The 27,267-nt window shown below is 40.7% G+C and overlaps 1 protein-coding gene across 1 annotated transcript; it reads right to left on the bottom strand.

Annotated features, from left to right (window-relative positions):
* Window positions 1-9,821: 9,821 nt before the first annotated feature.
* Window positions 9,822-26,112, bottom strand: rgs9a (regulator of G protein signaling 9a; the record flags this gene model as incomplete). Its single annotated transcript, XM_080009052.1, has 17 exons — window positions 9,822-10,114; window positions 11,391-11,473; window positions 12,441-12,579; window positions 13,657-13,744; window positions 13,878-13,993; window positions 14,361-14,474; window positions 15,199-15,260; window positions 15,663-15,692; window positions 19,552-19,614; window positions 19,736-19,817; window positions 20,350-20,426; window positions 21,410-21,468; window positions 22,235-22,286; window positions 22,671-22,777; window positions 22,944-22,994; window positions 24,938-25,034; window positions 26,044-26,112. The coding sequence occupies 17 exons, from the start codon at window positions 26,110-26,112 to the stop codon at window positions 9,958-9,960; spliced, it is 1,446 nt and encodes a 481-aa protein (XP_079865178.1). The 3' UTR covers window positions 9,822-9,957.
* Between the last annotated feature and the right edge of the window lie 1,155 nt (window positions 26,113-27,267).

Raw genomic sequence — 27,267 nt, 5'->3', positions numbered from 1 at the left:
TGGATTTTCCTGTGGGCCCAATGCCTCGATAAAGATGTTGTCCGGGTGTACGTTTGTTGGAAAAGCATCTTTCAATGCTCTCCACATCCAACCTCTGCTTGCAGCAAACAATTCTGGGTCATATACAGCAGTTGCCACGTATCTGTTAAGGCCAGCCGTCTGCAGGATCTCTTCCATAGCTGGGACTCCAATGAGGCTAGCCAGAAGTCTCTTAATATCTCCCATGGCAGGCTGTGTTCCCACCAAAACCTCTTCCAGCTTTGAGATCCATGGATGTGCTCCATCTTGAAGAGTGGGTAACTTTTCAAGTATGTTAGACATATCTGTATTCTGCCAAGGCTTGTATTCTAAATTTTGTCCTCGAATTATCACTGGACACATTTTGTTGGGTCTCCTTCCTTTTCTTGGACGTAACCCATACCTCAACGTGTCTGGCTTTTGAGGCTTTTTCTTCTGGAGTTTCTTCTCTGTTATTTGCAATTCGTGTAATTGCTTTTCCAATACTTGTTGAACTTCTGGACAGGTGGAGTCACTTATGTCCTCAAGGCATCTGTCTATACTCCTCTCAATCTCTCTTAAAATCATGCGTCTGTCATCTCCTACCACAGTGCTGGCTGCTAACGGTTGAAAACAGGAAGGATCTTCTTTCTCCGATTCTTCATCGCTTTCACCCTGTTCACTTTCATCCGTGTCGTCCGTTCCTGGTGACATTTTCCTCACTGGTCGATCTCCCTTTTTCTCTGCTTCAGCCAACATCGGTCTGACTGCTGGGTCGTATCCTCCAATAGCTTCGTCAGAGTCACTCCCAATCTCTTCTCCTATTTCCGGACTTCTGACTCGTTGTTGGCTTCCCAGACGGTTCCTTCTCTTGGTACTGTTGGAGCTTGGATACATCTTTATTGTTGTTGTAGCCTTGCCCATTTCTATTATTTGCTCATCTTCATCTTTGCAGAGATAGTTGCCTTCCTGTGTAATCACTGGGAGCTGGGGATAAACATCAGTAAACTTCACCTCCTTCTCATAAGGTGGGGGCTTCTTTACAGATACTGTATGTGAGAAGGGCGTGGTAATCTTTTCCATCAATTTTTCTGTTTCCTTTTCATTTTTCTTTATTTCTTGTCTACTTTGTTCTCTTTTTTCCTTTGCAGCTTCGAACCATGTCTGTCCCTCCTTTGCAAACAGTTGCAGAATGCCAAGTTCTGTTTGTCTTTTCTCCGTGCGTCTCTTTCCTTTCTCGCCTTTCTTTTGATTTACTTTATATGTGGACACAAGCACCTGCATTGTTTTAATCACATCCGGGTTAAGAGTTCCTTCAACTGGCCATGGTTGTTCAATGTCCGGCCAACGCATGCTCCATTTTCCTGATATTTTTGCAATATCTTTAATAAGGGGATTGTTCTTTTGCACTGCATCAATAGGAGTGATTACTTTTGTAATTTTAGTATCCATTTTTGACATCCTAATGACTCTCTTATTTTTCTTTTATTGTAAATCAATTTGAATTATTTGAAATTAATTTAAAAATGTCTTTATAAAGCACCGTGTAATCACACTCAACCAACAACAACTGAATTTGCCAACCCCAAAGGAGACCAATCGCTTCCCACTTGTGAAAGCCAATTCACTTGTTCACCATCTGATGCATCTGATCACACTCATTTATGTTCAATTATCAAAATTACATCAGTGTTCATTCTCAAAACAGCATAGATAAATCATACCCAGATAATGAAACCAATATTTACAGAACAGTATTTAAATCAAATCAGCTTTTCCATATGTGATCAATCAATTAATCAATAATACTCCATTAATTAGGCAAATGCCTTAATTGGTCAGTCTGTTGCTACGTCTCTCACTAAATAATTGCAAATGCAATGTATGAAAAAGAACTACTACAAACCCATATGTGAAAACAAGCTAAACACATTTATTATAACTAAATTTATAGGTATATAGGTAAATGCAGGTGAGATCTGTTGAAAGAGTTTGTGGATAAAACCGTACTGGCCTTTAATTGGTTTGGATGGATTCAGGATTCCAGAACGTTGTCATCCGCAAGCCTCAGTGTCTGTGAAGATCTGCCAGATGTCTTGTCATCTGCCCTATGGATGATTCAGTTCAGACTCATTCCATCTTCTCTGTCTTTCCCCAGCTTTCACTCAGCATAGTAAAAGAGAGGAAGAAAGTAAAAAGAAAGAGAACAACAGAAGAGTTCAATGCCTTAGGCTCACTCTAAATTCTTATACACACTGTAATACAATTCAGTGTGACATACATTATCAGCTTTTTTATTTTGCGCACACTTGAAATAAAGCAGTGGTTACTTTTAATCATGCAATGCATTTAAAGTCCAAAGAGTATATTAGTCAATCTGATATCACTTTTAATTAGTTATTTTTATTCTATTCATCTATTTATTTTAATTTTAATTTTATTATTTTTATTCTATTTACCTATTTAATTGTATTTTATCCTCTTTATTCTTTCTTCTAACTACTGAGAATAAAGAGTAGAGAGGGGGCTCACCAGCCCCTCTTGTCAGGAGGAGTTAACTAAATTCCACTCTTGTGTGAAGCACCACCCCTTGCTCCACCTCTTAAGTTTAGCAAAGACTTCCAGTATGGACTGGTCGTCAGCGAGTGAACATCCTGTTTTGGCTCCCGTAGGGACAGCCCAGCTCAATGCAGTTACGTGCACTCGTAAATCAAAACTGTTTTCTCTCAGCAGTCGAAACACAAAACCTCTTTTCTTGCATCAAGAACCAGAGTCTCCCTTCACCCAACAAGACCATCTGCTCTTTTAACCAGCCAGGACTCAAAGAAATCACCACCACACACACCCCAAGCACAAAAAGAAAAAGAAAAAACCCACACGCCAATCAAACAAATCACAAATCCTCCTTCCAATTCAGAGCAGGAGATTTTCTATTCTCTTCTGGATGTGTACATGTATGTGTAGGCAGACTGTGGCTCTAGTCCTTCAGAAGGCTCATTTTGTTATCAACTATATAAAGTCCTGTAAAGGTTCATATCCTTTATCAAATGCACAAACGTCCTTGGAAAAAAAGGCTCATATATATTTATCAAACGTCCTTAGAGAAAAAGGCTCATATATATTTATCAAAAGTCCTTCAAGAAAGGCTCATATATATTTATCAAAAGTCCTTCAAGAAAGGCTCATATATTTTTACCAAAAGTCCTTAAAGAAAGGCTCATATATTTTTATCAACTTTACAAAGTCCGTAAACAGGCTCATATATGTTTATCACTAAAGGGGCAAGAAATATTTCTCTTTATGTATTATTCAACTGCTCACCACATATGTATACCTATTAATAACACATATATTCTATATCACATACACAAAACATTACACAAAGCTCTTCTACCTCTGCAGCCGCGGCATTTTCACACTCACACACACAGAAAGAAAAAAAAAAGAAAAAGAAAGATATGTCTGACCAGCAGAACATCTAATCCCCCAGAGACTTCAACAGCGCTTAGCTTTATGTTTTACGTCGACTCATTTATACTTTTATAATTTCATCAAAATTTTCACTTTGGCCAGACTTTTAAAATTCTACTTTGGCGAAACTTTTAACAAATTCTTTTTAATCAGATTCTCTCATCATGCATGTTCACTAGTTCTCCAGAGCAGGTTCTGCCCTGTTTTTCCTCACTTTTCTTTACAAACTTTATTTTTTCATCTTTTGAGCCTTTAACTTGTAACTGTTTTTATTTCACTTTATCCTTTTCATCTTACTTTAGCTCAAACTTTATTTTTCATCTTTAGCCTTTAACTTGTAACTCTTTTTATTTGACTTTATCTTTTTCATCTTACTTTAGACTTTTGACTTTTATCTCTTTTTCACTTTTCATCTTACTTTAGGCTTTTAACTTCTATCTATTTTTCACTTTTCATATTTTTCATCTTACTTTAGGCTTTTAACTTTTATCTCTTTTTCACTTTACTTTCTTCTTTTTCATCTTTATTCATATAATTTTATTTTGAGTCAATTCCCCTGGCCAGGGTTATTTCCTCTTGTTTTTTCCTACCTAGATTTGACTATATTATATCTTCATTCGGCCAACTTTCATGCAGCATTTAATGTACACATGTCTTACTGTTTAACGAGATACGGGCCCTGTCTTCGTTTATCTTGCATGGTTATTTAAATAACTTTTGGCTACTAGTTCTGCCATTCTACAATTACTTTTTATTTATACTTTCTCCACATCTTTTAAGCCTTTAACTTTTACTTTTAACTTCATTTTTCATTTCTCTCGTCCCTATTCTCTATTTCAACTTTTAGCTTTTATTTCTCTCGTCTCTATTCTCTATTTCAACTTCTAACTTTTATTTCTCTTGTCTCTATTCTCTATTTCAACTTAATTCTCTTTTTCTTCACTTATTATTCTCTTATTCCCCTTATTTACGTCTTTTACATCTTAATTAACCCCAATTTAGACGGAAACTCACTTCACACATCAACACATCATCTCCATCTCCGCATAATCTCAGTGTAGTCTCCCTGCCAAAAACACAACTGCTCCAGCCCACATAACAGCTCAATTTTGTGAGAGGTCACTCACCCTGAGAGCGGCAGTTCGCTGGAGCAGGCAGCATCGGCAGATGAGGCCCAACAGATCCTGTTCGTGACGCCACTTTGTAGTTTAGTTTCTTGATGGGTGTGATGTGCTGAAGAATGAAGGAGTGACCGCTGACACTGACTTGAATAAAATAATAATTTTATTACACAAATCAGCATCAAACCAGACTTGCCATGGATGTCCTGGGAGAGACCCGAGCCAGATGGAATCTCTCCCAAGTGACGCTCAGCATTCGCTTTAAAGCTTTACAGAGATAACATACCACATCTGGTTCCAACCCATAGGTGCCTGCTCAGCCTATGTCCTGTCATAAGTCTAAACATTTCCTCCTCTGGTCAAGCTGGAGGAAACAACATTTCTCTCCCATAGGACCTCTGATTAGACCCATTGTTGTCTTCGCTCTTCCTATGACAACAAGGCAGTAAATCTACAGTAACATACGTTACTATTATTCCCGCACTATATTTCAGCCCTGGGAGCTCAGTGACCCATTCACCTCAAACCTTCCAGACACCTCACCTTTAACTTATAACTCTTTTTATTTCACTTTTCATCTTTTTCATCTTACTTTAGGATTTTGACTTTTATCTCTTTTTCACTTTTTATATTTTTCATCTTACTTGAGGCTTTTAACTTTTATCTCTTTTTCACTTTACTTTCATCTTTTTCATCTTTATTCATATAATTTTATTTTGAGTCAATTCCCCTGGCCAGGGTTATTTCCTCTTGTTTTTCCTACCTAGATTTGACTATATTATATTTTCAATCGGCCAACTTCCACGCAGCATTTAATGTACACATGTCTTACTGTTTAACAAGATATGGGCTAGGGTTAGGGTTAGGGTTGGCCCTGATATGGGCCCTGTCTTCGTTAATCATGCATGGTTTTTTAAATAACTTTTGGCTACTAGTTCTGTCATTCTACGATTACTTTTTACTTCTACTTTCTCCAAATCTTTTAAGCCTTTAACTTTTAACTTCATCTTTTATTTCTCTCGTCTCTATTCTTTATTTCGACTTAATTCTCTTTTTCTTTATTTATTATTCTCTTATTCCCCTTATTTACGTCTTTTACATCTTAATTAACCCCAATTTAGACGGAAACTCACTTCACACATCAACACATCATCTCCATCTCCGCATAATCTGCTCGTCAGTGTGGTCTCTTTGCCAAAAACGCAACTGCTCCAGACCACATAACAGCTCAATTTTGTTAGAGGTTACTCACCCTGAGACCAGCAGTTCGCTGGAGCAGGCAGCATCGGCAGATGAGGCCCAACAGATCCTGATTCGTGACGCCACTTTGTAGTTTCTTGATGAATGTGATGTGTTGAAGAATGAAGGAGTGAACTCTGACGCTGACTTGATTAAAATAATAGTTTTATTACACAAATCAGCATCAAACCAGACTTGCCTAGGAGGTCCAGGAGAGACCCGAGCCGGATGGAATCTCTCCCAAGCGATGCTCTGCACGCGCTTTTAAAGCTGTACAGAGATAACATACCATATCTGGTCCCAACCCATAGGTGCCCGCTCAACCTCTGTCTTATCATAAATCTAAACATTTCCTCCTCTGGTCAAGCTGGAGGAATCAACAAAATTCCTCTCCCTTAGGGCCTCTGAATGGACCCGTTGTAATTTTCGTTCTCTGTATGACATGGAAGCAATGAATCTACAGTTACATAGTTAATATTATTACTGCACTATATCTCAGCTTTGGGAGCTCAGTGACCTATTCACCTCAAACCTTCCAGACACCTCAACATCTTTTAAGCCTTTAACTTTTGCTTTTAACTTCATCTTTTATTTCTCTCGTCTCTATTCTCTATTTCAACTTAATTCTCCTTTTCTTTGTTCATTATTCTCTTATTCCCCTTATTTATGTTTTCTTTTACAACTTAATAAACCCCAATTTAGACGGAAACTCACTTCACACATCAACACATCATCTCCATCTCCGCATAATCTGCTCGTCAGTGTGGTCTCTTTGCCAAAAACGCAACTGCTCCAGACCACATAACAGCTCAATTTTGTGAGAGGTTACTCACCCTGAGACCGGCAGTTCGCTGGAGCAGGCAGCATTGGCAGATGAGGCCCAACAGATCCTGATTCGTGACGCCACTTTGTAGTTTCTTGATGAATGTGATGTGTTGAAGAATGAAGGAGTGAACGCTGAAGCTGACTTGATTAAAATAATAGTTTTATTACACAAATCAGCATCAAACCAGACTTGCCTAGGAGGTCCAGGAGAGACCCGAGCCGGATGGAATCTCTCCCAAGCGATGCTCTGCACTCGCTTTTAAAGCTGTACAGAGATAACATACCATATCTGGTCCCAACCCATAGGTGCCCGCTCAGCCTCTGTCTTATCATAAATCTAAACATTTCCTCCTCTGGTCAAGCTGGAGGAATCAACAAAATTCCTCTCCCATAGGACCACTGAATAGACCCGTTGTAATTTTCGCTCTCTGTATGACATGGAAGCAATGAATCTACAGTAACATAGTTAATATTATTACTGCACTATATCTCAGCTTTGGGAGCTCAGTGACCTATTCACCTCAAACCTTCCAGACACCTCAACATCTTTTAAGCCTTTAACTTTTGCTTTTAACTTCATCTTTTATTTCTCTCGTCTCTATTCTCTATTTCAACTTAATTCTCTTTTTCTTTCTTCATTATTCTCTTATTCCCCTTATTTAAGTTTTCTTTTACAACTTAATAAACCCCAATTTAGACGGAAACTCACTTCACACATCAACTCATCATCTCCATCGCCGCACAATCTGCTCTTGTCAGTGCAGCCGTACAGCAGCAGTACACAAAACCCTACCACTTCAAGGACCACACACAGCTCAATTTGTGAGAGGGCACTCACCCTGAGAGTGGTAATTCGCTGGAGCAGGCAGCATCGGCAGGTGAGGCCCAACAGATCCTGTTCGTGACGCCACTTTGTTGTTTCTTGATGAATTTGATGTGTTGATGAAGAAGGAGTGACCGCTGACGCTGACTTGAGTAAAATAATAGGTTTATTACAAAAGAACAGCATCAGACCAGACTTGCCATGGACGTCTAGGGAAGAACCGAGCTGGATGGATTCTCTGTCGAATGAAACTCGGGTGAGTCTTTTATGCTTGCCCAAAGACAATGTTGAACATTTGGTTCCCCTACAAAGACAATGTTTACCATTTGGTTCCCCTACATAGGTCACAGGTCACATTCCCCCGATCTTATCACCGGGACCCCTGGTGATGTGCTCTCTCTCTCGGGACCCCTGGCACCGTCTGTTAAGTAATTATTTTATACAACGGGGGCTGTCCTGGGATGCCACACATTCCAAGACACCTCACCTGTGACACAAGCGGTCGCCCCTTAATGGGACTTGGAGCTGGTTTTGGACATATTCTGAAGCATGGCCTTCGAACCTGTGGCTCCGATCCCGTTAAAGCTGTTGTCTTTTAAGGGGCTTATCATTCTGACCTCTGCAAAGCGTGTTGGGGACTGTTCGTGCAACCTGCCTGCCTAGCTATTCATGGCCATCTCAGCAGTGCAGTGTTGTGACCTAACCTGGCGTTTACACCTAAGGTAGTGACAAGCTCATACAGAATGACTGTGGTTACCCTCAAGGCATTTTTTTTACTGCTCCTCACCAGAGTGTGCGGGAGGAGCGGATTCACTGTCTGTGCCCTGTGAACCCGTTGGCATGCCACTTAGACAGCACAGCTTGAATTTGGCTGTCAGGTCAACTGTTTGTGTGCTATGGAGCGCCTGCACTTGGCCAGCTGCTCTCGGCAGAGTACCTATCTCATTAGCTCTGCGATTGTATGGCCATGTCTTGAGTCGGCGGGTCGGGCTACACCGACTGCTCACTGCTGCCCCTAAAAGGGGGTTTCGAGAGGTTCAGGACATTTGTACAGTGGCGGCCTGGTTGTGGCCTTTTGTCTGTTTCTACCTGTGCCTTTCCCGCAGGGTCTCCTTCCCAGTCGGAGCTCGACATTGCGGCTGATTGGACTTGGGGAATATTGTTTTTCACAGGCCCCTCAGATATTCTGTAGTGTTGTCTGTGGATTGCCTGAGTCGCAGTGTGTGTGCATGTGTGTTGTGACGGGCCTAGGCCTTATGACAGTATCTTTGTTAGCCTACCTCTGCCTCCATCTTTCCAGTCTGCCTGTCTGGGCCATCCCACTTCGTTGAAGGATTGGTGTCACCTGCTTGGAGTCTTTATTGGCTGGGTGCCCGTGCACCTGAGAGTAAACCAAGATGGCTTTCTCTCTCCCCCCTGGAAGGCTGCTGCATTTCAGTCCATCCATTTGGTTTTGTTTGGGTTTTGATTGTCTTCAGCCTTGGTTCATGTTACAAATAGTCTAGGTTTGCATCCACAGTTTCCTAGAACCCAAGCCCTTCAATACTGACTTTACACCTCATAGTTTGCTTACTTTGAGTTATCTTTAATAAATGATGTGTTTACTTAAGCTGTTCCTGTGTGGAACTCCATTCTTTGTTATGCCCCTGAAAGAGCCGGCCATAACAATGTTCAGTGTTGGCTTTGGCTGCTTCAGTGCATTTTCAGCAACTATTTGAAAAAATAAATAAGATGGTTTGCAGAAGCAGCATTTGTGTGGCCCCACACACGCACACACACACACGCACGCACGCACACACACTTTTTCTTCAAAAACATGATTTAACATAAACCAAACCCTGTAAATAATTCAGTACATACAGTATACCTCATAGAGACTATTTCTCCTGTAGTGACGATGTTGGCGAACCAAACCTTTTTTTCTCCCCTCTACTTCTGACGAGTTGTTTGAAAGACAGAAATGTTTGGTTGAGCGACGAGTGTTATTGAAACGAACATACATTTATTTACTACATTATTTACTCACAGTATGATCCATAGACGTCAAATTGTTACTTTTTTTTTTTTTTTTTTAAACGATAGTTTGTATGCATAGACTTTGGTTTTACCCAAGGGTTCTTTCGGGCACATATAAGGCTATCGAAGAGAACCATTGATGTTTAACCTTGTTCACAAATACATCCAAATATTCTACACTATTTACTCCTTGTATGGTCCATGAACATATAATCTATATCGCATACATCTTGATATGACTTAAATCTGTGGCCGTGTGTAAGAATTTCAAAAATGTCCAAAATGTTTTTTGCACTTTGTAGCTACAGTTGCCAAGTAATTAACTAATTGGTTGGTGCAAAAAAGGGGGAAGAGAAAATCAGGTTCACATAAGTGAGATTCTGACAAACGATGTTCCATTGTACGAGCGACACATCTCCAGCAGTAATGAATCACAAATGGACGAAATGGCTCCTCGTGTTTGTCTCATTTCTTTCTGTCTATCTTGCTCATCATGGCTTTGATGTCGATGGGGGCAGACGCTATGGCAGCCCTGGCTCGCTCCTCCTCCTCCTGCTGCCACAGGACTATGGGATGGACACCCATGGACCTGCTTCGGGTGTTCTGCTCCAACTGGGCCTCACTGCGAGTGCAAATGGATGTGACAGAAGAGGATTTTGTCTCATGGCGAAATATATATTTCTATGAGAAAAAAGATGTTCTGAGGAGTTATGAAGAACAAAGTCAGAATCCTGAGAAAACGGTCATAATTCTCTGAATTCATAAATAAGAAAGAAATTGAAGAGTTTCACTTGACATTGCCATATATGGGCCTTCCAGAAGGCATCAAACTCGCTGACAACTTTGAGCGCTCCTATTAAAGAGAAAAGGTTTCAACCTAACCAAACCCGCCCATAAAATCTTTGTGATGTGAAATTGTGCATATGGATGTTTTAAGCCAAAAATAAGGATTCACTTCCAGCAGGAAGTAATTCAGATCTTTAACTAATGTAATTGGCATATTAGAGCCACGATCACTTAATACTGTATTAAATATTATACAATACAATATAAAATATGAAAATGTTAATGTTAATTTTTTCAAATAAAACACAATAGCCACTTTTTCTTCATTGGATATGACATTGGGGTTTTTGAGGCATATCGACCCTGAAATTCTAGGACCATCAATTAACGCTGTTCTGCATGCAGTTAGTTAACTATACACACACATGCTATAAAGGATCCACATTCACACAGGTGTGCAATAGGTGTTTTCACACCGAACAGTTTAGGGGACTCCCTGAGGGGAACTAGGAACTGGGGAGGGCACCTGAGAACTAAATACCTTCAAGGGCTTTTTTTGGTTGGTTTGGTTCACACTGCTAATAAGAACTCTGATGTGACGTCAGCTAATGGGGTTTCAGAGTGAGTTCCGTGTTGTATTTACTGTATTTTTTTTATTACTGCTGAGTGTAGGTGGGCTGGTCTGCACTCAGAGTGATGTAATTGGACCGGGTGGACTGTCAAAAGGATGGTGGATGGTCTGGACCAATCACCGTGCACTTCCGTCACTGATGGTTCTTTTGTGCCGGTTAGTCCCTGCCCTGGAGAAGGAGCTAGAAAAGTCCCTCAAGAATGGCATTCTAAGAACTACGAACATTTCTAGTTCCTGCAGTGCAGACACAAAAAAAGTTCTTAGAACTATGAAAAGGTTCCTGTGGTGCGAGAACGCCTAATAATTAGCTTTATTAGAGCTGTATGGGGACGTGGAGCATCTTTAGAGATCGCCAGGATGTATTTACTGAGAATACCAGGGATTTTCCTCCATGATTTTTTAGACTTACAGGAAATCCACCAAGAAAAAACCTTACTCTTTGTGTTTCTATTTTTAGCTGTGAAAGAGTTAAGCTGCTTACCTAAAGGTCTGCGGCTTAGGATTCAGGGCCTTCTTCTGTATCTCCTTGTACACAGGAGATTTCAGGTAGCGGTAGAACGTGTCCTGTGGTGGGGGAGCAACCATACGTAACAACGACCCGAACATTCAGTATAATCAACGAAAATGGCACAAAACGCAGTAAGATTTGTTCCAATTTAAAGGAGCACCAGGGGCACGGAGCTCAGTGGCGGTGGGGATGCTCCAAAATGTCGTGGTCGGGGGAGTGTGCTTAAGTGTGGGTACAGGGGGTCGGCTGGTGCGCGGAGTGTGGTGGAGCTCCGGAGGGATGGTGGTGGCCGGGGGAGTGAGTGAAGAGTTATCTTGTGTCTTTATGATGAGAAAATTTTGAACATAAGAACATATTCAGAACACATTAAATGACATGTTAAGATTTGAAAAATCTTGTAGTGTGATCTAGGCTTAGGCGATCATGCAAAATTCCAATCGCTGATTGCTGGGGGCAGCGATTGCCGATATACAACTTCATCGGGGGGGGCGCATTAAACATTTTGTAATGTGGCAAATGTGGTCTCCCCAAGCAACCGAAAGCAACGGGGAGACGTGTGTCCCGATTGCCTGGGCAAGATAAATTCATGAGGAACACCTAATGAACCTCGGCGGGCCTGCGATGTGCACACAGCGGTTCTGCTGTGCCTCTCTGTTTTCCCAGAATGGCAAAATGCCTAGAACCGGAGTACATTACGGGAACCATGTGCCTTTTTTATTTATTTTTTTAGCGCCTGCACCTCTAAGTCTCTGTACGGGACTGTAGAGGGGAACTGAGACCCAATCACCAGTAGTTGCTCGACAGCTCTGAGCGGAGAGGGGAAGAGCCTCTGCCCCCTCTCCCCTCCAGTTTCAGAACACAGTAAACTGCAAAGTCTGTCATTGTAAATAAATGTCAATCGTGATTGACTCGATCGCCAATCGACAGAGTCGATCGCAGATAGACAGAGTCGATCGCAGATAGACGATTTAATCTGCCCAAGCCTAGTGTAGGCCAGGCTTAAGGCAACGTAGTTACTCAGACCTTTTTCATTAGCAGAAAGACGTGTATTTGAGCGGCATCCAAGACGTAGCGATGAGGATGATCCAAGCCCTTCACAGTTAGGCTCATAGTCCTCCCGTCAATGTTGATCCAACGTGGAGCGCCTGGGGCCAGGAAAGTCCTGGTGTTTTTGTGGGGTCAATAAGAAGGAACAAAATCAACACACACACACACACACACACACACACACACACACACACACACACACACACACACACACACACACACACACACACACACACACACACACACACACACACACACACACACACACACACACACACACACACACACACACACACACAGGAATGGGCTGTCCTGCTGTCTCAATGTGCTTGCCTAGACAAGCACATTGAGAGGATTTTTGTGTTCATTGTTCATTTAGTTTTACACTACTATAATATAATTTGGCTTTGGTCTACGAATGGTTGTTGGTGTTCATGCATGATATGTTATGATTGGATGGCCGTTATTCGATAAAGACCAAGAATCAAGGCTCGCTTCCATCAAACATCTCAAGTGCGTTTTGGCCTTAAGTCAACACATCGCAATACCCTCAGTGGGTAAAATCACTGAAAACACAAATAGGGAAACGTAATTACACTGTCTTCTCCTGGCTCACACCTCACTGCAAACCATGCAGTTTTTATTTGGTTTGAGCATTACTGGTTTTCTTCCCTTTTCTGGTGTTTTTCCTTTGCTACCAGAAGCAAACTTGGAGATCACAACAACCGCATAGTAACCAAGCATATCATGTCTTAAAAAATTTTCACAGTGTTGTGGCTTTAAATTAAAACACCAAATAAATGCAGTAAAGACACTTAAAGCAATCTACTACTTGGTTTGTAATTTATCCAATGAAGGCTTTCAACTTGGCCTCCATTGAGATCTTCAAAATAATGAATACTTGTCTGTATTGATTCACCCCCTGTGCAGGCTTCTTTACAGACGCTCAGAATTTTATTTAAATAACCAGATATTGATTTAACGCCGACTTTATTATATATTTCATTTTTTCTATTTTATGCAGCTTTTACGACTGAATTTGTTCAGCAACTGTTGGGTACAGCGATTTCCTTGGGCATGTATTTTTCTAAAATAAGTATTTATCTCAAAACGTTTTTAACGGACTAATATGTGACGCAAAATCTGTTTTCTGATCTGATCTCTCTCTCTCTGTCTCTCCTTCTCTCCTCACTTGAAAATCGTTTCAGCTTTGGTTGCCATGGATGACATTGTGCCCCACTTCATCTCCTCAGCAGCCTCCCAGAAGGCCAAGTTCTCTCCTGGAACATACACAGAGTTCAAACCATGTTTAAAACTGTATCACACATACAGTATATGCTCGCAAACAGCAGACCCACCCAACCCACTGCAAACGAACAATCAGATTTGAGACAAAGCTGTTAGCTGCTGTACCGCTGAATTCCTTCTTGAGGAAGATCTTGAAGTCATCACGACCGCGAAGATCATTCAGCAGCTCGAAGAAGCTGAAAGACCAGCGCTCCACACGCATCTTGGTGGGGGTATCTACCCTGCAATAAACCAGGTATAGGGGGATTTTTTTTTTTTTTATGTGCACATCCAAAAATCAGATTTCAAAAAAATAATTTGAACATTTTAACATTTAGAAAAACTGAAAATGAAGCTAAACTTTTAGCCAAGTGAGGGCAAAAGAACCTAACCAGGTAAAGAAGAATCCAATGAACTTAAAAAAGAAAACATCAATATTTATATATCAACAATATAAAAATACACACAAAAGTCTAACACAGCCAATATCTATTGTTTAATTTAAATATTTTCTGGCTTCATAAAATGCAAGTCAAATCTCTCTCATTATTAAAGTCCTTGAAATAGACGATCCAATGAAAATGAAACACAATAAGCTGGATGCATTACCGTCTCATGTTGAGCATCCAGAATGCGTCATCATCGGTCTGCCAGGGGTTGCTGGGTAAACACTGTGCCAGGAATGGGTCCTGGTTCTTGTAGGTGGTTACATACTTCACAAATCTGTGGGAGGGACGGGGACTTTTTAAATCAGTTTTTAAAATGTTTTGTAGTAAAGAAAAAATAAATGGAAGCAAACAGCCTGGGAACACAGTTTCCAATTGGTATATACAGCTTACTCAGAAGGGCAAAATGACAAACTGTAAGTGTAGTGTTTCATAGTTTCATGAGAAAGTTCTGGCTTACACCGAGTTTCTAGAAGAATGGTGCTGAACTGCTGCATTTCAGCATTTGTTGTTATTATAGTTTATATTACACCCTGCTCTGCCTCTGGTCTAACTAGCAAACCTTTCTCTGTGATAATAAAATTATTTCAGTTTGGCATATGACGCTTCAAGATTTATTGATGGAGTATTTTCATGTAACTGTTAGTGTGTATGGTTGTATGTATGTGCATGTGTGCGCTTGTTTTTTTTTTTTAAACTATTATTTCACTCTCCACTCTAAATATCACCACCAGCAGCTACATGGTGTAAGTACAGAGGTGGACTTCACAATTAGGCAAGTTATGCGACCGCCTGGGGCCCACATGAAATGCCCCATAGTACATAACCTAGATATGAACTGATGTTTTAATTCTAATTCATGCCCCCAAAAATATCATCCACAAAAAAACATCATCAGATCGCTTATTTTATCAGTGTCAATTGTTTGACCCAAACACACCGGTTGGTTGTAGGCCTGATGTTTGTTGCTAGAAAAGTTATGGAGATAGAGATATACATACGCTCCAAGAGATACACTCGATTTAACTTTGGACCTCATGATGGCTTGCTGGTAGAAAATGTTCTGGAAGGAAAGGAGTGTTCGCTGTGGTCATTTTAAACTCACCACAAACACAGCATTTTTTATTTCAGTAAAGCGTGTGAGAATCAAAAGCCATCAAAGTGGCAATCCAGAAGATGGTCTGCGTTGAATGCATTACACTGCAAGTCCCAGAGCTTAATTGAAAACGGCAATGTTCTTTTGATCAATTGATTTGTTTGAATTTTTCTTTCAGCCAACCATGGAATCAGCATATCGAGGCGCATGTGCATAATGGCAATGTATTGTTCCTTAAAAGGTGCCAGCTAAAAAAAAAGTACCAAACGTGGGAATTTGTAATAAAATAATCTTAAGGATTACCACTTTAAAGCCCCTTTCTATTCAACTCTTTCGTACTGTCTATATGCTAACGCTGTTGTGACTTACCATTCGTCTGTACTGGTCAAAGGGGATTTTCTACAATATATAAAAATAAAAAGTTACTGTATGTTAGGCAAGTCATTTTTAGTGAAGTTCATTATTTAGGCTTAAATAGGACACTAAAAACTAAAGAGGTGAAACAAAGAAATACTATAAATACTACCTTGTAGGGAAAATTTAAGACATATACAAGAAACACGTCCGTAGTACCAAGTACAAGAGAGTTTGGAAAATATATTTGATACATGGTGAAATAAAATTTGTAATTCTTCCACCTGGCGTTATCTCCATCAGTGCAAGAAAAGATTGAGACGGAAAATAGTCTGTAAGGAAGGGAGAGAGAAAAAAAAAAGGATAAAAAAAAGAGCACTTCCTTCCCGACTGGCCTATTGTGTCATATATGAGATGAGCTAGTTTAGAGACAATCCATCTTTGATTATCCTACTCAGCAAAAACAGCTACTTCGAGGGACTTCAAGTGAAATCAGCCTCATTTTAAAGAAAAAAGTAGACTTTGATTTGAAGCTCTTCACTGTGATGGTAGGGTCACACTGCCGGCGATGGGGCTGCAGAGTGAAGCCAAGCAGCTCTAGTCACCGGCGGTATGACAGTACGGCGACGGGGCTTCTGTGCCGAGCGTTCGTGGGCGTGTCGGCTCAAAATTGACTGGCTGTTGTGGGCGTGCCAAACATTTCTATAGGGGATGGTAGCTCAGGAGGTAGAGCTGGTCGTCTAGTAATCTAAAAATTGCTGGTTCGATCCCAGGCTGCTCCTGCTAGCATACTGTAATGTCCTTGAGCAAGAAACTTAACCCCTGATGGCTGCGTCCCTCAGTGTTTGAGTAATTTTAAGTAACTGTACTTAGTGGAGAAACATAAAATTACATGTTTTATTGATCATTTAAGGGATATTTTTCATAAAAAAATAAAGTAGCCTTATCATAAACAATGCGCAGGGGTCTGGGCGTCCATTTTCCAAGGATCAGCTCAATTGAGAGTATCTTCCAATGATTGAACATCTCAGTCATATCTGTCCCTTAAAAAAACAAAAAAAAGAAAACAAAAAAAAAAAAAAAAAAAACCCTTTTCCAGAATATACAAACTTTTATTCAAAACAGATGACACCTTATCTTTACCTACATTGGAATGGGAAAGAGACCTTGCTGTTCCCACCGATATCAACCTGTGGAAGCTTATTTGCAACAACATCTTTTCTATGACCGGCAACTCCAAAATGCAACTCATCCAATATAAGATTCTGCACAGAGCTCATATCACAGAATACAAAATGTTCAAAATGGGTTTTGTGGATGAAGACATTTGCTCTCACTGTTCCCTTAATACCAGAGATGACTACTTTCATACCTTCTGCCTCTGCCCACCTATCCTTGCATTCTGGACCAACATCACCAAGAAGCTATGAACCCTTCTGGGTCGCAGCAGTCCACCTCTCTTCACTCGACCAACCACTGAAACACTACCAACCCATTTTGATCGCCTTAACAATTGCCACGAAAACAATATTACTCAATTGGAAAAAGAGAGGTAATCTCACCACATCCCAATTGTTGCAGTTATTAATAGATTACATCTCAATGGAAAAACTATTGGCAATATCCAAAAACAATGTTGATTCATTTAATAATATATGGGCAACTTTTATCACTGACAAAACTCCATCATTGAAGGCGTGGTTTGGGGCGTGGTTGTGGGTTTTAGGGCTCGGGTTGTGGGTTCTGATGTGAGCCCCTTGGTTGGCGGGTTGGCGCGCCGATGGGGCTGGATGGGGCTGGATGGGCGTTCGTCTGGTCCTGTCAATCGGGGCCCTAAACCTGGCTGGCTGTGCTCGGCATGGGGATCACCATGTGTCCTCCAATGGTGGGGGGGCGGTCTCCTGTCGTCACACCGGGCTGCCGGGGTACCTGTCCTCTGGCACTCTCAGTGCGCGGGGCGCTCATCGCTGGGCGGTCAGGCTGTGGGTGGGGGTGCCATCTACCGCCCTCTGTTCCATGGTCCGCATGCTCGTGGCTGGGGGCTGACCAGGGGCCTGATGGGGAGCCTGATGGGAAGCTGCCCAGCATGGCAGAGGGTGCATGGTGGACCGCTCTACGGCCGTGGCTGATCGTTGTAAGTTGGCTGCCACCAGGTACAGGAGGTGGGCATGGTAGGGCATGGTCGGATCCGGGGGAGGGGATCTGCGTGGTTGCTCACCAGCCTGCTGCGCCCCTGCATCGATCTGATTACGATTCGATTGTCGCGATTGTCTCTGCGGCGGGCGCACCGGGTGGTGGAGGGCCTGTATATCTGGCGGCCTGCTGGCATCGGCAGAGGGGGGCTAACAGGTGCACCGCGCTGAGCACACTCTGCTACGTGTATGGGCACTCGGCGCTCACGCCTAGTAGGGCGTCTGGTCGGCTGCGGTGGGGCGGGCCTCGCTCTTACACGGGCCGTGGGTGGGCATGGGAGTTCCGCCGGCGGTGTTGTCTGTTGCCGTGGGGCCGGGATCCAGGCCTGCGGTCCGTGCCTGGTGCTCGCGGCCCCGGTTCTGTACCTGCGGCTTTGTCTTGGTTGTATGTGTGCGCCCCTGTGGTGTGGTGTCTCTTCTTGCTCCCTGGTACTGGGTAATGCTCCTCAGGGCTGTGCGTGGGGCTTGCGCCACGGCTCTATATGGTAGGGTAGGGTGCTCGGGGCATTCCTGCAGCCGTAGGGTGTCTACAAGGCTGCGGAGTTTGGGTGCTTGGAGGCGCCACGACATCATACCGACCTTCTACACCAGTACCAATGGGGATAAGACACACACACACACAGACACACACACACGCAGTTCCAGTATTCCTGGACCTAATTAACTGTTTTTCAAGACATGATGTCGTGCAATGTTTATGTTTTTGTGTAAATGTTGTTTGGTTCTATGTTTATTTGTCTCACCCGTGGTGATTCTCCCCCTCTTGGAGTAATGATCAGTTGTTTATAGACCCAAACATGATAAATAGTTCTCCAAAGAGGGGGGTTGGTGGTGGTTCTCTATAACCAAAAACTGTGCTCTTGTCATTCTACAGGTCATCCACAGGACAGAATTATTGCAGCAGTTCTTGATGATTTAAGAATTAATAAAGAGTTGCATTGCAGGTTGAGAACTTGAACTCCGCTTGCAGACTAACTGCGTCAGAGATGCAATGGCATACAAATACTCTGTTGTATGCCGAGCATGCTGACAGCACAGGTAAAATAAACAAATAGATAAATAAATAAATAATAATAAAAAGAGAGCGTATCTTCCCTCCCATTCGCCAGCACCCGTTTGCTAAAACCTTGTCAACTTTCTGTGTTGCCGTGAGCTCGTCGCCGGTTGTCCCTCCGCCCCCTGCACCTGGATGAAGCCAAGTTCTGTTCGAAATGCATGGCAGCCTGCAGCTTTGCAGCACCCCATCGCCAGCGGTGTGACCCTACCATTACAGCTCAACATTTTTCCCTATTTTTTGCCGAACTATACGATTTTTGTTTTGGGTAAGAATTCTTTGAACAAGAATATGTTTTAATTATCTACCACCCAACTGGAATGGAATTTTAACTATTAAAGCATAACTTTTTTAAATGTATTTATTTTTCTTCTTTTTTGACATTTCTTGTACAGTGGAATACACCCCACAAAATAAAACAAATAAATAATTGCATTATTAATCATCATCATAATACAAAAAACAACAATAATAATAATAAAACAGTTTTGGTTGGGACAGAGTGGAAAGATTTTACTGACAGAAAATAGTATTAGTATTCCCTATAGTATTCCTGGAGATGTTTACTAAGAATACATTGCATGCTTGGAGATCAATTTCTGTATAAGTATTGAAATAGTATCAAGGGTAAGACTAATTCGAGAAACTCACCTTATACCTCATCAGCCATCGGGTCAATGAGACGATCAAGCCCATAGTCCATGGCACTGTAGGTCTGTCGCTGGGTGCACACAAAAATGTATGTTCGAAACTATCAAACATCGATCTTCCAAATGTGTTTTTTTTTTTTTTTTTTTTACTGTGTTCGGGTTATGGTTAACCCTGTGCGTAACTACACTCACTGGTGGCCTATTGATTATCCAGTAGGCTCTCTCCTGGCAGTTAAACACCACGCGGTCTGGCTTCTGACGCTCTTTCCCGGCGCTATGCCAAAGACCAAGTAGCACGAATGGGAGAGAGATGGAACAATATCCACAACAACAATATATCAGCATGGCGAAGAAATTTTGGATTAACACCAGGAACGAGACATATTTCCAAGCCTACTCATTCCAAATACAGTAGAACCCTTGATTATCCAAAACCTTGCATACTGTATATCCAAATGTACACATTAGTCAACCGAACCAATCTGTCAATTTAACATCAGTTCCTGTGTATTGTTGTATTCAATAACAATACATGTCAGCAATACACATTAATGCATTAAATAACATAGGATAATCATATGATCATTTTGTGGTGATGTTTTTTTTAGGAACAGTTCATGTGCCTCTGTCTATGTTTTGGTTTGAGTTTGTGAATTGATTAAATTTGATTACAATAATTATTTTCCATGTTGAAAAAAAATAAAACATTGCAGACAAAAAACAAACTTGATTAAACCCCCCTGGGGTAATTGGTAGTGAATCAAAAAATAAAAAAAAATAAAAAATTAAGATGAATGAAGACCTACTTGTACTGTTCAGTAGCCTGCATCACAATGAAGTCCCACTTGTGGTTCAGCCAATTGTGGAGGTAGTTGTAGCGCTCCTTCGGAAACGTACAAGCAAGTTTTTTTATTGCCTGCTTTTGAAAGGCATTAGAAAGGAATCTGGTAGAAGGTATCACTTTATGGACTTTCAAAGAGAATTGGGGATTATTTGGGAGGGCTAAAATCTTACACAGAGATAAAGAGAGCGAAGACCAAAAAATGGCTTCACACAAGATACATTCGTAAATCCTACCATTCATATAATCCATCTCTTCAGAAAATAAATCAGTCAAAAGAGAGAATAAATTGTCTAACCTGCCTGGCCCACACCATAAGATTTTTCAAATCTTAACAGAAAATGTGAGACCTCACACATAATGACCTATCATGATAACTTTAACAGTTTTGTTCCTAAAGTATAGTGTGTGGGGAGCCACAATTTGAACAAACAGCACACCCCACACTAATGGATTCCATTCACCAATAATCAGTCCTAATCTCTCAAAGCCACACAAGTTTTGATTGTAGGTAAGGGGGAATCGGGGCCAAAATCAGCTTTAATATCTTGTAGGGTGTACCCTGTTTACATACATGAAGCACCTCTCACGGAAAATGTTTTTAGAAGTTAAAGGCCATGGTCATGCAAAATCATTTCTATTCTTAGGAGCCCTTAGAATCTTGTTTTGATCCTGATCCCGCCTGGCAATCAATTACAAATTCTCATCTTTACTAACTTGTACCAAAAAACACAGTAGGGTCATTATATTTGGAGAGATATACAATGTGTCCAACACTGCAATGCAAGTGCAACACACGGCAAGGGTCTCGAAAGTGGGCTACACACTACAAGATAGTAAAGCAGATTTTGGCCCAGGTTCCCCCCTTCCGAAAATTGGGAGAAAGGTCCAGATTACACACACACACACACACACACACACACACACACACACACACACACACACACACACACACACACACACACACACACACACACACACACACACACACACACACACACACACACACACACACACACACACACCTGTTCATAGGGTTCCAGCATGCCTTTCTTGCGGATGTTCCTCTTCGCCAAGTAAATGGCTAAAGCAACAGAGGGAAAATGATCATCTATACAAATATGTCTTTGAAATGTGTCTATTGCTGTAACTTAAAAGCCATTTCCAGCATTTTGTTTTTCCTTCACTCTTTAATGTTCTTGCTTACTCTTTTGACTTTTATTGGGATGCATTAGGCCTCTATACTGTATTCCTACATGAATGGCAGGCTGTATTGCTTTTAAGTGTGGAGGAGCTACCCAGTTTCCCCCTTGGGGATTTACAGTCTTCTAACCATCTATTTTTTGAGGACATGCAGACAATTTAATAGCCACAACAACAAAAATATATAGTAGGCTGATACATTTCACTTGATTTACTTTACATTATTATACTATTTAGCAAATAGCTAGTTTGATACCAGTTGAAACATTGATATTTAATTAAATTTTTGTTTGAATAAAAGTATTTTGCTTCAACAAGCTTTGCTTTACAAAGACATGAAAACTTACAGATTGTAAAAAAAAAATAAAAATCTAAATCCATTAAAGAATGCATTTCTGCATCTATACTTATTTTAACTGACTACATGTTATTTTTGGCAGTGATCGTAAACAATACCTGTCAACATATTTCACAAGACTTTTTTGATTGCATCAACTAGAGAGAGTTGATGCAATCAAAAAAGTCTTGTCAAATATGTTGACAGGTATTGTTTCTCTCTTTCTCTGTAGGAAACAAATGATTGGAAGCCAATAGCGCACACTTTGACACTGATCATGTGCAAGCAGCTTTGGAGACACTGTACCCACCGTAGTCTGAGTCCTCCGCAACCCATTTCTGCATAGGCCAGAAGTATGGCGTCTGGAGAAGGGTTGGAAGACTTTGTTAGGGCCCAACAAGTGTAGTATTACAGTAGTGAAGTCTGGGTTAAGTTCAAGTTCAAGAAGTTATTTGCCACATACATATACATACGGTCATACATATATGTAGTGAAATGTCATAACACCCGGTGATTAGGCACAATAAGCTCTACAACCTCTTAAAATACAAAGAATACTAAAATGTGCGTAATCAACACGAGGTACCCGCGCAAGCGGCCGCAAAGGGTTCGTTATTATTCTCTCTTAAGAAAATGTAGACAAAACTACCACAGAAGACTAGCAGCTTTATCTGACAATTTAACAGTAGTCTACAGAGTAGTATGAGGCATGGATATGGACAACAGCAATGCGGGCTTCATCTTACCTGGAAGCGGTAAGGACTGCTGTCATTGCACATCACCAACTTCTTATGGTTCTGCAAAGGGTAGATGTACCCATAGGCCACCAGCATGGTGGCATGGGCCTGAGCCTCTTATGGGGAACAGAGTGAAACGAAGGGAAGGAAGTAAGGGAAACAGTGAAGTGGGATACAGCAGGACTACACTTTTCAGTCTTTGGAAAATGTCAATTGTGTGGGATTATTCTGGCTCTGTAGAAGAATGTGCAATATCTTCGCTTACAGTTCGGACTTGCTTACCTTCTTGTGTGACCTTCATTTTGTTCAAAATCCACATGATGACATCTTTACCTGTGTGGAAACATATGGCATTTAATTACCGTTATACAACATTTAACACTGTAGCACTGTGTTTATAGCCCAATCCCACCTACACCATAGGAGTCTAGTTTGCTCCTAAGGGCAACATGTAAGTGATTCAATAAATTTTTTTGAACTGTTAAATTCAATACATTTTGATACCCTTTAATAAAATGTTGAGTCTTGTCCTGGCCATACACTGAAGATGTATATATTGAACATTACTCCAGTTTTATATCATAAAGTATAAATATATATTTGAAAGGAAGTCCCACTCTGGGTCAATGAGCCAATTGACCATGCGGTGATTCAAAAAGTCCACACCAGACTTTCTTTTGAGGAGGAAATGGCCCTCACCTGCCTCTGTTGATGAACTATACGACTCATATCACCCTCAAAATAGAACCCATTTCATGGCAGATATTTTGACACTTATAGATGGCTAAACAAAGCTGAAGTTAATAAAATGGAGTGTGGGGCTGGTTCATTTAGGCGTTACTGTGTACCAGTATGGACAACTCCTGTCCAGCTAACTTCATGCTGCCACATAAAACCACCAAATGAATGTCATTGGTTTAAGCTGAATTTCATTGGTTAAAGCGGTGTTTACCCTTCCATGACAGGTCCAAATGTCTGCTGTGAAAAGGGTCTCTGATTTCAATTTAGTTTGCACAACTGTGGCTGAACATTCAACTACTAAATGATGGAAGTTGCAAGACCACTTTGCTACAAAGGCTAAGAAGCCTCCTGGTGGAGGAGCAGCCACTTTTGGCAATGTTGGAGTAGTTTCTATGGCTTCCTTTAGTGGTTGCCATTTGCTGCTGATTGCTCAATGTTGTTGTGCCTTTAAGTTAATTTCCCCATCATCCCAGTCATTTTGAAAATAACAAAGCTTGAAGGCCAGTGGTCTTCAACTGGGGGTCTGCAGAGGTGACCCAATATACTAGTGTAAAGTGTAAACATAACTATATAATTCTGAATATAATAATATTCATTGAAAGCACTTGTGCTAATTATAGACGCAAAACAATGCATTTTTAAGTTTTGAAAGATCACGTTGCCCCCTCATATGCCTCACAGTGGTTTGGTCCACTGCAAACCCCACACACATTAGGTGAATCTTGTGCGTCAACGCGGTCGCCATATTGGTACAGTGCAGCCACGTCTCCTAATGCATGTAGGTCTATGGAGGCAGGAGGTCTACCCACAACAAAAATCATCATAACTTGCTGAATTTTCAACCAATTTTTGGTTTGTTACAAATGCCATATGTGTATTTAAGATATAGAATACTTGGTTAAATTAAAAATGCGGGTTTTCATACCAAAATACTTTATCTTTTGTAAATGTAACAGTACAATTTCTATAATATAATATTTAAGATTAAATTACCCTCCATAGTTAGGTTCTAAGTATATTGTTTCCTACTGCATATAAAATGGCTGCCATGATGTAATTTTGTTTATGATTTTGGAAATAAATCACTAAATCAAATAAAGACATAATTCATAAAAAAGACAATTACAACAAACACAGTAAAAATATTAAGTAAGTCCTTGGGCTTAAGACGCCTGTTAGGCTACAGGTCCTGTTCTAAAACACTGACCGCCGGTCGGACACCACACTTTGAGAGTTGACTGAGGAACACACTGATCTTTCTCCTGCTGTGGTCTTACTGTCAGATTAAAAACCCACTTTGGATCTTAAAGCGGTGTCCAGATCTCATCCAATTGTGGATTGCTATACATAGCTTTAAGTAAGTGCAAAGCAAAGGGCTTTCTTCTGGCCATTTCTTGACACATTTTTACAGTTATTTGTTTTCCTGAAGAAATGGTGCTATTTTCGTCTGTATTTCTGTCTCTGTTTTATTAACGTTTTGTGCTTTTACAATCCTGAATTGTTGTGAGGAGAGTGTAATATGCGTGAGTGTTCACCGAGGATGACGTGGGGGATGGCAGTTACATTGAGTTTCTGTTCAGTGCCCTTCACCCCATTCTTTTGGTCCTGCATCTCCACCACCAAGGCCTCCAGCTGGAAACAGCATGTATTGGGAGAAACCAATGATAAAACACATTTACACGCAAACACACAAAATACTATAATTAATAACACATAGCACAGTTGTGGGTTAAACACGTCAGAGTGTTTTTTTCTCAACACTAAACAGTTCTTGAAGGGGGCTGATGTGTGTGTGTGTGTGTGTGTGTGTGTGTGTGTGTGTGTGTGTGTGTGTGTGTGTGTGTGTGTGTGTGTATACAGGGTGGGACGGCCACACCAATGCTACTTCTGCAAACCTCATCTTATTTTTTCCAAATAGTTACTGAAACTGTGTAGTAGTTACTCTGAAAGTAAAATTCTAAATATTTCCCAATTTGAATTAACATGTGGACATTATTACATACAAACCAAGGCAAGTCTTGAAAATGAAAGGGGTGGGGGGGGGGGGGGTGTTCAAGATCCTTAAGTCTTTAAAAGTCAGCGGAAGCAAATAAAACCTCAAACTTGCCTCTGATTTATTGAAGTGTCCCTTTTAGTCACTCTGCATTTGTAAAAAATAATCTGACACAGAACTCTTTAGAGGAAGATGCACGGCCAGAGACCTCTGAATTATTGATTACCAGCGGAATTTCCAAGCGGCAATAAAGCAAAACGAATTGGTTTTGGTCAGACATTGGAATTACAGGGGATATTTTTAAACAATCCTCTCTTCTGAGTGAAGTCATGTTCAATTTGTCATAAAGTCAAATTGCATTTTAGTTCAAATCAATAAGGGGCCTATTCATAATGTTGAGACGTTTCATTTAAAGTACGGCATTCCATAATCGGTCAAACTCGTTCCTCAAAATTATGCCTTGTTTTGTCTTGTTCCGATTTTTTTTCCATGGTCAATAGTTTTTTATATTATATATTTCAAATCTTTTTAAAGATTACCACTTTTGAAAATCTTTTTTGGAAAAAAGTGAACAAGTGCTACTCACCACAAACAGCACAACAACAACAACAAGATAATAATACTAATAATAATAATCATAATAATTACCTTTTTGAGGCAATGCATGCGCGGGCGCAAGTGGTGTGCCTGGTTGGGACGGGCTGTCCTTATTGTCATTTTTATTTTGAAAGAAACCCAAACGGAACACTTAAAAAAACACTGGCGTACGGCGTGACCAGAAAGACGTGTGCGTGTGCGTGTGCGTGCCCTGGTTGACAGAGCTGCAGCGAAAGACGAGAAAGACTTATATACCCATCACAGTGGGGTTGCCAGGTCTGGTCTAAAGTTCCGCATTAACAGCACCGATTTCACCAATGGGTCAAATTTATCCAAACTCATCTCTTTCACGGCCTACTATTAAGCTTATATTACATTTTATTATAGTACGTCCTCTATAGTTTTTAAATGTCGTCAAAGTTATGGTTGTCTAAAAGGCGGTAACAATAGCAGATGGTTGACGTTGTTCCAGCCTGCAAAGTTGCCAAGTTGCCATGCGGCCACGTGTGGAAAGGATCTCTGCGGAGTCTCACGGTCAAAGCATGACACGTGGCAGCTCTGCGTTGATATAAGTACTGACTGTACTTTCATGCTGTAAGTGACTATGAAACCATTATATTATTAATTGATTGATGAATTTATTGTATAATTGATTGCTTAGTTGCTTGAATAATTAATATGCAAGGGAGTTGACCATGTACAATATAAAAGTGGTATTACAAGATCATTTTGTTATATAATATGAATCAATCAATCAATCAATTAAGTAAAGCAACACTGTAACTTTTTTTTATCTTAAAATAACATCACAATTTTGAGGGTACACTGACTTTATGGAGAATGGCACCCCCCCTTTGAAAAGGCTACTGTTTATGTTCATGTCCATTTATGGAAATTGCCGCACAATTATTACAGAATACAGAACAGAGGCATTACCATCGATGGAAATACGTCTTTTATTCTATAATATTTTTGATGCATCAGATTTACTTCTGAAAATAACATTTTGATCACAATTTCAATATTTTCTGTTTCCTCATCCACACATCCATATTAATATAATACAAAAACATTATCTTTAATGAAAATGTGATCATTTATTTGTGTCCATCAGTTTTGTGTTGCAAAACCAACTTATTTTCCCTCCAAAAAAATGAACTGTTGCTTTAAGTGACATCATAAAAAGGAACTGACATCATTTAGGCCTTCAGAGGATAATTGAATTTAAAATGGGGTCACTGGGGGGCCAGGCTGTGGGTGGGGCCATATTCTGCC

This window comes from Zeus faber (genome assembly GCF_960531495.2).
Source record: "Zeus faber genome assembly, chromosome: 11".
Taxonomy (NCBI): domain Eukaryota; kingdom Metazoa; phylum Chordata; class Actinopteri; order Zeiformes; family Zeidae; genus Zeus; species Zeus faber.
This window is presented reverse-complemented; position numbering and strand designations above follow the sequence as displayed.